The sequence below is a fragment of the Lepidochelys kempii genome, chromosome 7 (assembly GCF_965140265.1).
Source record: "Lepidochelys kempii isolate rLepKem1 chromosome 7, rLepKem1.hap2, whole genome shotgun sequence".
Lineage (NCBI taxonomy): Eukaryota > Metazoa > Chordata > Testudines > Cheloniidae > Lepidochelys > Lepidochelys kempii.
The window spans coordinates 112,454,659-112,469,952 of record NC_133262.1 but is presented as its reverse complement, the minus strand read 5'-3'; the positions used below and the strand labels follow the sequence as shown (position 1 = coordinate 112,469,952).

The 15,294-nt window shown below is 47.5% G+C and overlaps 1 protein-coding gene across 6 annotated transcripts in view; it reads left to right on the top strand.

Moving 5' to 3' along the window:
- The window catches only part of ATRNL1 (attractin like 1), a 1,081,427-nt gene that overhangs the window by 865,013 nt on the left and 201,120 nt on the right, over positions 1-15,294 (top strand). For all 6 annotated transcript variants that reach the window (XM_073354269.1, XM_073354267.1, XM_073354264.1 and 3 more), the window contains one exon: positions 9,724-9,831. In XM_073354269.1, coding sequence (XP_073210370.1) covers positions 9,724-9,831 — 108 coding nt within the window. The remainder of the gene's footprint in view (positions 1-9,723; positions 9,832-15,294) is intronic.

Sequence of the window (15,294 nt, the reverse complement as noted above, 5' to 3'; positions counted from 1 at the left end):
GGTGATTGCTGCTGCTGCTGCACCCACCGCCCACCCAGATTCTAGGAAACCCCCCCTGGTTCGCCGGAAGGGCCAGGGCGGGTGGAAAGGAAAGGGCCCCGCTAAAACCACTGAGCCCTCCATGGCAGGGGCTGCCCCCACCGCTGTGGCCTCGTCATCAACCGTGGCGCCCCTCCCTGCGTTTCCGTCCACCAGCTCTGCGATTGTCCCTCCCCCGGCCCCCAGGACGTATGCCCGGGCGGCAGCGGGCTCCCCCCTGCCTGCTGCCTCGTCATCTCGCCCCCCCCCGCCTCCGCCACCATCACCAGCGGCCGAGGCCCTTTCCCCGCCTTGACCAGGAAGCACAGCGTCCGTTGCCTCCTGGTGCCCGCCTCGCCCCACGTGGAGACATACGTGCAGGCGTTGGCGAAGGTGGTAGGACCCACGGCTATTGTGGCGGCCTCCAAGATGTATGGGAAGGTCGTTTTCTTCTTAGCCTCGGAGGCTGCCACCCAGGAGGCGGTAGAGAGGGGCCTGACGGTGGAGGGGGTGTTTGTCCCCCTAGAACCGTTAGAAGACCTGGGCGTTCGCCTCGTCCTTACCTCCGTTCCTCCCTTCTTACCCAATGCTGCCCTGTTACCCGCTCTTTCCACCCTGGGGAAACTTGTCTCTGTCATCAGCCCTCTCCCGTTGGGCTGCAAGGACCCCACCCTCCGTCACGTCCTTTCGTTCCGCCGGCAAGTGCAGCTTCTACCGCCGGCGGCGGCGCATGATGGAGAGGCGCTTGAGGGGTCCTTCCTAGTCCCTTACCAAGGAGCCCACTATCGGGTCTTTTATTCCACTGGAGAGGCCCGGTGCTACCTCTGCCGCTCAGTGGGGCATGTCCGCAGAGACTGCCCTTTGGCCCAGGGGGGAGGGGCACCCGAGACCCGGCAGGACATTGGCTCCGTTGTTGCCGACGCCCCTGGCCGCCCGGCGCCTGAAACCAACCCTCCTCCTACTCGACCCGCCGCTGCTCCCATCCGGGCCCAAGAAACACCTTCCCTACAACGCCCAGGCGAGCAAGGGAGTCCCACCCTTGCTATTACCAATCCGGCAGAGGCTATGGAGGAGGGTGTGGCCAAGATATTACCGGGTATAGGAGAGGGCCCGCCCCAAGGAGAACCCCCCGCCCCTCATGCTGCCTCACCATTACCCCCCCCAAACTCCTGAACCATTGCCTCCGCCCCCCCGACATGACCCCTGCTAACCAACCCCCAGACGACGCTATGGAGGGCTGGACCCTAGTCCAGGGGAAGCGAGGCAAGTGGAAGGCTCAAGCTCTGCTGCACCCATCCGATGCAGAAGCCCCCCGGAAGACCAGGAAGGGAGGCACTGATATTGAGCCTTCCGCTAGGGCCACAAGTGAGATCCATCCGCTGGTGTCGGGAGGGGAAGACAGACTGACATTGGAGGGCAGAATCCCTCTTCCACGAGAGACCCTCCCCTCCAAGACCCCTGAGGAAGTTCCTTCTGCCCGGATACCACCCGAACCCCCTGCGAACCCCGAGGCGACCGTTGAGGCAGGTCCTAGAGGAGAGGCCCCTGGGGTAGCAGGAGTTGGCCTCTCCTCTGTGTATGCGGAGATTGAGGCCCTAGATTTGAACCCGGTCACCCAGGGAGAGGATGATCTACTGCCAGCTGGCCTCGATCTGGGCAACCTCACCCCAGCCCCCCTTTCCCCATGCTCCCTCCCCCTAATTGCCTTCCTGGGTGAGCGCCCCGCAGAAGGTGGTCCACCACCTGATGCCATGGCCGCCAAGACCACCACGGAGCCAGTGCCTAGCGTCACTGGGAGCCCCCTCCCTTACCCCTTAACCCTCGACTTTGCTCAGGAGGCACCTTCTTTTAGCTGCTTGCCTCCTGAAGCCCAGAGTCTTACCTCTGCCCCCACCTCTGTCCCTGCCCAATTCACCTCCTCCTGCAATGCTATTGCCGCCCCGGGGTTATTTCTTTCCCGCCTTCCGCAGATTCCCCCCGGGGAGCTGTCTTTGCACTTTCTAGTTGTGACCCATTAGGAGTTGCAATTTTTCCCCCGCCATCCCCTTCCACCCCAAGGCGTGAAATGGATTTAATAACCCCAGCCTGTCAGACGCCCCATCGGTGGTCCGCACCCTGCCTACCCGCCTTAGCGGACCACGAGGCTGCATTAAGAGCCCCACCAGGGAACACCCCGGAAATCATAACCCCACCCTCCCATGAGCTGCAGCATGCACTACGGAAGTTCCTAGAACACACCCGTGGCGCCCGCAATAGGGTACAGCTAGCTCTTCAGCTATGAGGGGACTTTGATCAAATTTTTCTGGCCACAAGGGCCCTTATAAAGGAGGGCAGGGGGCAAGGAAAGCGCGGTGCTGTGGCCTACGAGCGGGCCCACGGCTTCCAAAAAGATTTACTCATCCACGGGATGGGTCACGGGTTGCTGTGCAACCCGCCGGGGGCCACGAACACCCCCACCAATAAGAACCCCCCAGCCCTCCGCATGACACCTCTCATTATTGCAACCTTGAACACCAGGGGCTGTAGGATGGCTCTCTGCAGGTCCCAGGTGCTCTCTTACCTTTGGGAAAGGGGGTATTCTGTAGCTTTCCTGCAGGAGACCCATATGGACCCGACCGTCGAGGCCAGGTGGCGGCTGGAGTGGGGAGACGGGGTATACTTTAGCCACTTCACGACTTGGCAAGCTGGAGTGGCGACCCTGTTCTCCCCCACCCTACGGCCCGAGGTGCTAGGGGTCACTGAGGCCGTGCCGGGCCACCTGCTGCACCTTCGAGGCCGTATGGAGGGGCTCGTGGTCAAACTTGTTAACATTTATGCCCCGCAAACGAGCCCAAAGCAGCCACAATTCTATCAGCAGGTGTCCGACTTCCTCGGCACCCTAGATTTGCACGAGTGCCTGGTCATGGGAGGGGACTTTAACACCACCCTCAAGGAACGGGACCGCTCAGGAGCCAAGCCGAGCCCAGCTGCCGCGAACATTCTTCGAGGAATAGTCGAACATCATTCCCTAGTGGACGTCTGGCGTGACCATCACCCAGATGACACTTCCACGTTCACCTTTGTCTGGGTGGAGGCCCATCGGTCACACCACTCTCCGTTGGACTGTATTTACTTATCCCGTTTCCATGTTTCACAGGCCCACTCCTCCACCATTCAGCTGGCCCCATTCTCTGACCATCATTTAGCCACCATTACGGTCTCCTTCCGTGCAGAGAAACTGGGGCCGGCCTATTGGCACTTTAACAACAGCCTGTTGGAGGACGAGAGCTTCGTGACGTCCTTCCGGGAGTTTTGGCTGGCCTGGCGAGAGCAGTGGCGTGCCTTTCCCTCGGTGCGGCAATGGTGGGATCTAGGGAAGGTACGCGCCAAGCTCTTCTGCTGTGACTACACTCGGGGCACCAGCCGACGGAGAAATGCGGCTATAGAGCAGTTGGAACTGGAGGTCTTAGAGATGGAGAGGCGCCTGGCCACCAACCCTGAGGACCCGTCCCTCTGCGGAGCGTGCTGGGAGAAGCGGGACGAGCTCCGGGCCCTCGAGGACCACCGGGCCCGAGGTGCCTTCGTTTGGTCCCACATCCACCTCCTTCGGGAGATGGACCGCAGCTCCCGCTTCTTCTATGCCCTGGAGAAAACAAGGGGGGCCAAAAAACACGTCACCTGCCTTCTTGCGGAAGACAGCACACCCCTCACGGATCCAGAGGAGATGTGTTGGAGGGCCCGTGACTTCTACACAAGCCTTTTCTCCCCAGATCCGACCGATCCTGGCGCTTGCGGGGTGCTCTGGGAGGAACTCCCCACAGTCAGCGTGGGCGACCGAGACCAGCTAGAGCTGCTTCTCACCCTGGCCAAGTTCTCGGAAGCCCTCCGTCGCATGCCCACCAATAAATCTCCAGGCATGGACGGGCTGACTGTGGAGTTTTACCGCGCGTTCTGGGACATCCTCGGCCCAGACCTAGTCACTGTCTGGGCTGAGTCCTTGCAGAGCGGGGTCCTCCCTCTGTCGTGCAGGCGAGCGGGTCTCGCCTTGTTGCCGAAGAAGGGGGACCTCCGCGATTTACGAAACTGGCGTCCCGTCTCACTCCTTAGCACGGATTACAAAATCGTAGCGAAAGCAATCTCGCTGTGGCTAGGGTCCGTGATGGCGGACGTGATCCACCCAGACCAGACCTATACTGTCCCGGGTTGCAGCATTTTTGACAACCTATTTCTAGTCCGAGACCTTTTGGAACTCGGGCGGAGAGATGGTCTGTCGTTCGCCCTCCTGTCTCTTGATCAGGAGAAGGCGTTCGATAGAGTAGACCATGGGTACCTCCTGAGCACTCTGCAGGCATTTGGATTTGGACCTCAGTTTGTGAGTTTTCTCCGAGTGCTGTACACCTCCATGGAGTGTTTGGTTAGGCTCAACTGGACCCTGACCGAACCGGTCAGCTTCGGGCGAGGAGTGCGGCAGGGGTGCCCCCTCTCGGGCCAGCTGTACGCTCTGGCGATCGAGCCTTTCCTCTGTCTCCTCCGCAGGAGGTTGACAGGGTTGGTGCTGCGGGAGCCGGAGCTGCGGCTGGTCCTGTCGGCGTACGCCGATAACGTACTCCTTGTGGTCCAAGACCCGGGCAACTTGGCGCGAGTGAAGGCATGCCAGGCCATCTATTCGGCAGCCTCCTCTGCCCGAGTCAACTGGGTCAAGAGCTCTGGCTTGGCGGTGGGGGACTGGCGGCAGGTAAGCTCCCTCCCACCCGCGCTTCAGACCATCTGGTGGAGTGTGGGTCCACTGCTCTATCTCGGCGTTTACCTTTCCGCCACGCACCCTTCCCCACCGGAGAACTGGCAAAATTTAGAGGGCGGGGTGATAGAGCGGATCCGGAAATGGACGAGGCTACTCCGATGTCTCTCCCTCTGAGGGAGAGCACTGGTGCTTAACCAACTAGTCCTGTCCACGCTCTGGTACCGGCTCAATACCCTGACCCCGGGTTTCCTGACCCACCTCCGGAGATTGATTCTAGAGTTCTTTTGGTCAGCAATGCACTTGGCCCCTGTTGGAGTTCTTCATTTACCCCTGAAGGACGGAGGGCAGGGCCTGAAGTGTCTGTACACTCAGGTCCGCATTTTCCGCCTCCAGGCCCTGCAGAGGCTCCTTTATCGTGCAGGTAGTTCGACGTAGAGCATATTGGCGCACGCCTTCCTGCGCCGCTTCCAAGGGCTCCGATACGACCGGCAGCTCTTTTATCTTTGTCCGAGAGGTTTTCCTCGAAACCTCTCCGGGCTGCCAGTCTTCTACCAGGACTCTCCTCCGGACCTGGAAACTGTTTCTAATGACCAGGTCCGTGGCGGCCACCGTGGGAGCAGATCTCCTCACGGAGCCCCTGCTACACAATCCCCAACTCCGTGTGCAGGTGGTGGAGTCCCACTCGGTGTGCCAGAGGTTGGTCCTGGCGGAAGTCACAAGGGTCGGAGACCTCCTGGATTACGACCGGAGAGATTGGCTGGATCCCCTGACGCTCGCTCGGCGCATGGGGCTCTCCAGCCTTCATACCCCCCGGCGCGTACTTCAGGAGGCGAAGGCCGCCTTGACCCCCGCTGCTCGGGCTTATGTTAACCGAGTCTTGCGCAAGGGCGCACCCCGCCCATCCTCTACCCCAGGCCCGCCGGACCTTTCCATTGGGCCCCTACCCTGCCGATCCCAACAAACCCCTCACCCTTTCACTGCAAGCCAGCTGCATGAACTGCAGCCGGTCAGTTTTCAAATCGCACCACGGAATTATTTATATACACACTCATGCTTCACGCCCACACTCTGGTGTCCCACCCCAATACAAAGTGGCGGGACCTCCTGCCACCCTTGGAGGGTGAGCAACCTTGGTGGGCCAGCCTGTATTCCACCTTGGTCTCGAGGCCCGTCAGGGACATCAGTTGGCGGCTCCTTCACGGAGCTGTGAGCACGGGCGTGTTTCTGACACGGTTTACCCCCATCCCGGATACTTGCCCTTTTTGTAGTGTAAGGGAAACCCTGGCGCACATATATCTAGAGTGTGCCAGATTGCAGCCCCTTTTCCGGCTCCTCACAAATATTCTATTGCACTTTTGGCTTCACTTCTCCCCTCACCTTTTTATCTATACACTCCCCATCCATGGCCCCACAAAATCGCGAGACCTCCTGGTTAACCTCCTCCTAGCCTTGGCTAAAACAGCCATTTATAAAACCAGAGAGGGGAGGTGGGCCCATGAAGCGTCCTGCGATTGTAGGGCCTTTTTACGATCCTCAGTACATTCACGTATCCAGGCAGAGTTCCTCTGGGCGGCGTCCACCGACTCCCTTGATGCCTTCGAGGAGTGGTGGACGCTGTCCGGGGTTCTCTGCTTGGTGACCCTGTCTGGTTCCGTCCGTCTGACCCTTTGATTGAGGGGAAGAGTGAGAGACGCCAGCCCCAGCCATTGCCGCTGTGGATACCATCATTACTGTCATCTAGGAGGGGTCCTATAATACATGGGTGTCTACGCCCCCCACCCCTAAACCGCCCACCCCGCAGCCATGCCCATCTTGCCGGGCACTCTCAGGAGTGGGAGGATCGGTGACACTGGGCGCGGCACTAGGTAACTCGAGGGGGTGGAAGACCACGAGTGTCGAGGAAGCCCCCCCGCTCTAGGCCACCAGGTAACTCAGGAGGGTGGAAGACCACGAGTGTCGAGGAAGCCCCCCCGCTTTGGGCCCAGGCTAGCCTGAACACTTCTCCCTCCTGAAAGCTGCTGTGTTATACCTTCTGTTTGCGTTGTTTTGTTGCATAGTTTGTTCTGTTTTTATTGGTAATTCTTTGTAAGTGTTACAAATTAAACTTCTTTTCTGTTTGAAAAAGAAAAAACAAAAAACCTTCCCTATTACCTTACCCAGGGAAAAGGGACCTACTTAACCTGGGGCTAATATGTCTGCTTCCTGTCACTCTTCTGTAGCCATCTGGCCCGACCCTGTCACAGTATGTTAAAAAATGTTACATAACTTCCCTAGTCCATCACTGTTATGATATTGTTGGGGGGAGAACATATTCCACACAGCCTGAGGTGAATAAAGAGTCCAATACTGACTTGTACTAACCACATAGCCAGAATGAGGTTGGCACTTTCTTCCCTCCCTCTCCTCCTTCATATCCTTCCTGAAGGCTCACGTCTCTTAGTGTCCTTTTAGTTTCATCTTCTCGCCACCCTGCCGCCCTTTTGACTGACTTACTGTGAAGTGACAATATATTAATATATTTTTAAAAAGCTGTGTGTACAACAAATCATATCCCATGATCTTTTAGCATTGAAATCCTCTTGCTTCCCATATCCTTCTGCGCTTTGGCATTCTTATCTGTACTCTAGTAAATGCACACTTTACGCTCTTTGGGGCAGGGACCTATTGTTTGTAACATGCCAGTCACACCCATGGGGGCATAGTAGAAATGACAAATAATAATAATAAGTTTGCTGACTTAGATAATAATAATAGTAATGTTGCTGCTTAGATATCAGCATATGTTATTTTGTATCTGAGAAGCTTTGTTTCATTTTGTACTTCAAAAAATAATTGTTCATTTAGTAATAATCTGATCCTGAATAAATAATGTATGATGTATATATTAACATTTTATTGTAACTTTGCCTAAATAAAAAGGTTTTTTAAAAATAATTCTTTTTGGTTATAAAATTAGTAATTGAATCCATATATCATCTCTGGACACAAACTCTTAGAGTAAAGTTAGTTATGATTGTCCTCAGAATTTTCTTTCCCATACCAGGGAGGTTTGAGCTGAAAAAGCAACCTGATTAGGTGATTTCTGGCTGCACTGATAAGTCAGGCAGTAAAAGGAGTGATATTTGAAGGATTTAAAAATTTGTCGTTGACTTCCCACAATCAATCAGCCTTTAAACATTTGAGAAGAGAGTTCTGGTTTGGTTTGGTTTTGTGTGTGTGTGTGTGGTTTTTTTTTAATGGGGTCAGGTGTGATATCAAGGTATATGTTACAATTATACTTTTGTATGTGTTTTTATAAAGACATTAACTTTCTTCAGATTAAATTATGGGCCCGCTCCTCGTTCCAGTGACATCACTTGTAAAACTGCAATGGCTGTAGGCCCTGTGTAGTGGTGTTTTATGAGAAAACAGAGAAAGGAGATAGAGATGGTGAACTTAGCACCCAGTAATTTAATAGTTTTACTAAGTAAAATTCTATGGTCTCTGTTATGCTGGAGACCAGATTAAAAGATCATATTCATCCTTTCTGGCTGTAAAATCTTTGAATACACAATATTGATTAATAGTAATTATTGACTGAGAGCTTTCTGAGTTCTTTTTAAATGAATTATTTGTCTGTTTTTAATAATCTAGATATTCAAAATATGCTTTTGTTCAGTCTGAATATACAGTATGTAGTTTTGCCCACAGACCTATCAGTTATTCAAAGGACATGACAAATGAGGGGCCCAATTCTGCAAATGCTTCCTACAAGGTGCCGTGCACATAGACATGATCAGAACTTAGGATTATACTGGTTATCAGCCAGGTGACAGTCGCATTATTTTCATTTTAATGTCAACAATGGTATTTTATATTTATGAGAAAAAATTAAAATACAAATAGAGAACAAAAATGCATGAGAAATGTTATGAATGTACTTTGCAGCATTATAATAGGCATTAAATCAAGAGCATTAAATAATAAGCTGCCTTCAGGTATTTGATTGTATACCCTTTATTATCTCAAAGGGAATTTTATGAACAGTATGTCACAGTGCTGACAGCATTTACATTCAAAGGCCAATATCTAATATTTTAAGCTATGCAAGGAAATAGTAGACAAAAAAACCCAAGAAAATGGAACCTAGATCTTTTCTCATTAAGCATTTTTGCAAGCATTTTGCTTTTTCTAGATGCTGTCACATCGTCTTCATTTGAAGGAGAACCCAGCTTTAATTGCACAACTTTAAATATTTAATAGAGCTTTTATTAGTCACACAGAACCAGATAAGTAAAAGTTGTAATATCTTGTTCTGGTCATCATTTTTATTCATCATGGTTTAATGAGTATTATAATTACAGGTTGAGGAAGAAATATAAATTAGCTTTGTGGTATTGGTTGAGACTTATGTGCTCACTGGCATATGCACAAGGAACTATATGAGCATAACTGAGTTTTTCAGCATGTTGGCACAAGCTCCCCAATACCAACACTGTATTCTTCATGTTTAAATAATTGGAGAAGAGCTGCTATATATAATTGTAAGCACTGACACTAATAACTCTGTCTGGCTTCAGTACAAAAGCATGGGGAATTTGAAGGCTGAATGGACTTATTCTTGGCAGGTGTTCATTCTCTGATTTATCAATGAAGTCAGACTTCCAATAACTATCTTTTCCTCCCATTTGACATATTTGCTCCCAACTTAGAGAAACACCTATGTTATTTTGAGTGGCCAGGAACACGGGCATTTATTTGGAGTACATTTCAGTTGACCTGAGGGGGGAAAGGCTGTTTGTAGACAACAAATGCTCTCTCGTTTTAGCCCTCAAATAAATGTTCTGTGGTGATAATGTAATAATTTCTATCTTTAACATTATAGATATGGCTACATGCATGCTACCTATATTGTTACATTGTAATTGGATGTAAAGTAAAACAGATGAATACTTTTACATTATTTTTTAAAATGCTTTGTTAAAACATCATTTTTCCCCCATTAGCAACTTATGCGGGAGCGACAGCAGATGGCCAGCCGCCCCTTTGCTTCTGTCGATGTAGCACTGGAAGTAGGAGCTGAGCAAACAGACTTTCTACGAGGGTCATTAAAGGTAGGAACAGTGGTGCTGACAAGGGACCATTGTGATTTGCATATTTATATTGCTAGTCTCATCTGCATCTGCTTCTGAAACCAAGGGGAGTCTGATTACCTGGAGCTGACAAGTCTCAGCTACATATGTTATGCCATTTTCAAGGAGCATAGTTTTAATAGTATGACATGTGTTGTAACAAAAGCCACTGGAGAAACTATTAGCCTAGGCTAGAGTGACAGTCAGTTCATCTGGCAGCCCTTTCTTGACGGATGAGTGCCGAAGGAATTTAAGATACAGGTATAAATGAGGAAACAAACCTTAAGTTTAGTCCTTAGAGTACACAGCGCTCTCTAGTTAACAGTTCACATCTATCTTAATTAACAGAGATTACTGTAAAAAACAAAAAAACCCAAAACGCTGTGAGTTGAATTTCAATATTGTTTTATTTGTGAGGTTTAAAGGACACAATATATAGAACGTTTTCATGTGGTCAATAGCTATATTATTACATCCTTTTATTGTAAATGCAATACACTGAAAGAGAAATCATAATATGCAAGGCAATGCAGTATTGGAATAGTGCAATAATGCATGAAATGGATTCTGGAAATTTCACCTGAAAATAGAGAGAGAATAACGTGAGGATAATAATGAATATATAATCAAGGGTGCCTTTTTGGTAGATTATATTTCCTGTATTTCTTTATGTTTATTTACAATATTATGTTCACGGTTATTACTTTATCTTATTTATGGTGAAACTTGGGAGTGAGGTGGGATAACTGAAATTTTTCCAGAATTATTGGCAGTTCCTCTTAAATTTAAAGCTTCTCTTGCTTTTCTAAATAGCCTCCTTCAATGGAAGATTAAAAACAGTCTGTCAGACCTCTAAGGTTCTTGGAGGAGTGGATAATGTGAAAAAATCATCTATTGAGCACTTATCAAATTGAGGTGCTCTCTCCTACTACTAGATAGGAGGCAATAGTAATTGTTCTTGCTAACATAATTTGGGTACTTTGAATATGTAATACATAAAAATTCACTATGCTTGCCAAGAAGCTTTGCTATTTTGTGACCAAACATTGTAGCACTCAGTGCCCCACCTTCAGCAGCCTTACACTTTTCCCTTGTCTTGAAACGGAAGAAGCTTCCAGTTACTGAGACTTAAGACTCAGATCCCTGTGCTGTAGTTTCAAGTTAATTGACATTTTGAAGTTTGTGTAATTCTGTTTGAGAACCTTTTAGCTCTGTTCTTTTTTAGGGTGAGTAAAGAATGGGTGGAAGGTGGGGATTCCTAACTTTGACTGTTTTCATACTGCTGATTTAATTAAAACTTTAGAAGTAAACATTTAACATTAATGGCTATGTTTTCTTCTATGACATCTTTTATTTAGCAACTAATGGAGGTGGAAGCTGAAATACTTCAGTTATGTTTTTACAGGTTTTTTTTCTCTCCTACTCTAAGCATGTTCTGGTAATTGTTTTCGTACTCACTGTGAGTTTTATTTTGTCTGATATATATACACAAACACACACACACACTCACAGAATGGAGACTATTCAAAGTTTTCCTAGCATTACAGTACACTGTAGTCTGTACTAAAACAATGTGGTACTGAAGATTAAATGAAAATGATGCAATTTATTGATTGGCCCATGCATCTACTGTGTAAGAAAGAGGGATATTAAAATTACATTATAGGTCTATCTTGAACTTACAAAGCAAGGTAATAAAAGTTACAGCTGCCACTCTGTTCTTGATTCTCAGCTTTCTATTAAGTTATAAGGGGATTTAGATAAGTGTATGGATAGCTGCACTGCAATACTTAAATACAAAAGGACACAATAAAAATAGATCAGCAGCCACAGTTCCGTTTTTGTTGGATTAAGTTAAATTCCCAACATTATTTTAATATTACTATGCTATTAATGCACATTGTGTTCCTTTAATTATATACCTCCATTAGTTGCTAAATAAAAAATGTCATAGAAGAAAATATAGCAATTAATGTTAGATGTTTTCTTCTAAAGTTTTAATTAATTATATAAAATAAAAATGAAAAAAATATACAGTAACTTCCCCCCCAAAAAATGTTGTAATGGCACTTACATTGACATACTAAGAGCTCCAATTATAATGTCGATAACTGTGAGATGTTTTCATTGCAACCCCTGCCCCAACCTTCCATTGACATTGTGTCTGATTCATGGGTGCTTTGGACCAGATATAAAGTCAGTGACACAGTGTCTATTCTTTTATTGACACTGTAATAACTCTAGCGCTTCCAATGACATTGTATTGATCCGTTGGTCCTTTGGGCACAATATAATGTTGGTGCAACCATTACATACAGTACTGCAGGTCTCCCACTCAAATTGCACAGTAAGAATACGGCTCATTAGTATTGTCTAGCTTACATGATGTTGTGAATTTACATGAGTACTGTGCATTAATATTGATGATTGAGTACAGTGTCAATACATCTGCATGTATACACAGTACTTCCAGTGTGATATAGTGACATTTCATTGGATCCTATCTTTTTGTGCAAATTGCATTTAAAAATATGCCAAGCAGCTGCTCCATTGTAAGGTTTTATTTTGCAAGATTGTCATTTTTATCTAGAATTTGCAAAAATATGTCTTATAATTTGAGACTTTTGGTACTGTTTGGCCAGTCTCCGTATTTAAAATAAATAACTGGTTCAAATAGCAAAAATAGAATTCCATGGACTTTGATCATCCTTGTGCCTTTTTTACAACCACCTGCATTTGCAATAGCTGAGTACAAAGTACTGAAAAACCAACTTTGATGGACATGCTTAATCCTCATTATTTTTTCTGCTGTTTTTGACTCTGTTTATCATTATCTCCTCCTCAACATCATCAGTGTACTTTTCTGATACTGTCCATCATCCTCTATGTCCATTTACTCAGCATCTTCTTCCTTCTGTCTCTCACAGCTTATGGGGCTTTTCCAGGGCTTTATCACTGGCCACTGCTCTGTCCGCTTTACACCCTATCTCTAGGTTGTCTCATCTATTCATGCACCTTCAACTGCCACCTCTGTGCTGATGATTCAGAAAATCTACCTCTACAACACTGATATATTGCCTTTCATCCAATCTGTCATCTTGACCTGTCTCTCTGGCATTTCCTTTTGGATGTCTCATCATTCCCTTAAACTTAACATAGCCAAAACCAAACTACTTATCTTCCCTCCCATTCCCCTTAACTGTCAATGTTAATAACAATATCATCCTTCCCATCACTCAACTCCACAGTCTGAGGGTTATTTTGACTCCTATAACTTCTTTACTCCACACAGCCAGGCCATTTCCAAATCCTCTTGCTTCTTGCTCCTCACTCAATCCAAGATCCATCCTTTTACTTCCATTACAATCGCTAAACCATTTAGGGACTCTTTAGATTCTGAACTCATTTGCCAGGCCTCTGCTCCTTCCACGTACAAGTCCATTTTGAGGGCCCACGTCCACCATGCTGCTTACAGTGGTTCTAGCTGACATGTAAATTAAGTTAAATTATATATGTTGTTTCCCATTCCTCCTAAGCTCTGTCCTTAGAATGTGAGCTTCATATCTGCCTCGAGGCACTTAGCACACCGTGAGCTCTATTCTAAACAAACCATATACAATAATAATTTAATTGGTCCCTAAACTGCCATACCACTGTAGGCCAAAGAAAAAAGGATCATTGCCTGAGTAAGAGCTGAGTAAGGATTTGGCCCCATTATAATAAAAATATACATCTGGTTTCTGCCCTTCATAAACTGGACATCGTTTTTTGCCAAATCAATGCTCCTTATTTAATATTATTTTATATAAATGTGCGGTAAGCTTCTTAGTCACATCCCATAGACTTGTTGAATTTCCAGTAGCCACTTAGGCCCAGATCCATAAATGTACTTAGGCGCCTAAGTCACAGTTTTGGCACCAAACTCAGACCAAACCCCGAAGGAAACTAACTTCCTTCAGCACTGACGTTTTCAAAGTAAAAGTTCCCTAGGCACTTAAGTCTCAGCCTTTTAGCATGTGCACTGCTGCCTCCCTTTGGGCATCTGGATGCCTATCTCTTGCCTAAGCCCCAGAGTGATTCATAAACCCGGGGAAGACAGGCATTCGGCCGCCTAAGTCACATGTGGGGCCCAATCTGGCAGGCATGCTCAGAGGTTGCCTACTGGATTGGGTCCCATTCAAAATCCATCCAAAGCAGGTGGTGGTGATGCCTCCAATGACTGTTTGACTTTGGATAAATAATTAAACACTTGTTAGAACAGAAAGAGGGAGGGAGGATGACTGTGTAGTCTAGTGATTAGGGCTCTGCCTGGGAGGCGCTGAGTCCAGACCTCATGCTCCAATCACTCTTTCATTGTTTATCCACAGTGGAACTGCTTCAACAGGGTTAGAGCACTCTCCTGAGAAGTGGGAGACACCTATTCAAAGGTTTTCTCCCCCTCTGGCAGAGAGGGGGCGGGAATTGAACCTGGGTCTCCCACATCACAGCCAAGTGCTCTAACCACTGGGACATAAGTTATAAGGTGGGTGCTGCCGCAACCACTGCCGCTGCATAGAGTGAGGCAGGTGCCCAACTCATTGCCACAAGAAGCAGCTTCGGCATCTAAGCCATCTGACTCCAGGTGGCTGGGCTCCATACATGGATTGCTAAGCAGAGCTAGGCATCTTCCTGCAGCCTGGACCTAGGCACCTATCTCCATGAGAGGGGTGGGCTTAGCACACACTCCTCTGGCTGGCATCTCCTACTGGCTACCTTATGCAGCTTCCCTCTTAGAGTGCTGGCTTTCATGGATTACATTCCTAGGTGCCTATCTCCCCACATTTATCTTTTCCGGGAGCCTAAGTGCCTAACTCGGCTTTGTGTATCACAGGAACAATACTGATTTTTCTAGGCCCTGTTGTGCTCAGCGTTGCAATGCTGAAGCCCCTTTGTAGATCCCACCCTTAGTAACTAACTGAACCCCTTGTAGGCACTTCAGATTTCCATGTACACATTTAATTACTTCTGTCAAGTTAAGGGGGGCTCAAGAATTATAGAATTAAAAGAACATCTAGTCTTATTTCCTTTATTCAGCAGTTAGAAGCATTTACAGTACATTGAATGGTTTTTAATTTCAAGGAGTCATTGTAGTTCTAAGGCAAAGATCAAAATGTTTCCCATTTAGTTCAATGGGAAAGTTAGAATCCTTGCCTACAGTCCAGTGACTGTAATTTTGCTATAAATGACTATTAAGAAATAAGGGTGATTTGCTAAAGTACAATAAGATCCAGTAGTTGGGCTTTGTGATTTTTGATAATTGAAGTTTATTCTAATAGGCTATTTATTGTTTCCCCTTGCCAATAAAGTGTTGGGGTTTTTTTAACTGGCTTTGCAAACAAATCCAGTTAAACTGGGTTTACTTTCTTGTTTAATTTGAATAATTTAATGAGCAATTTTAAAAAGCAC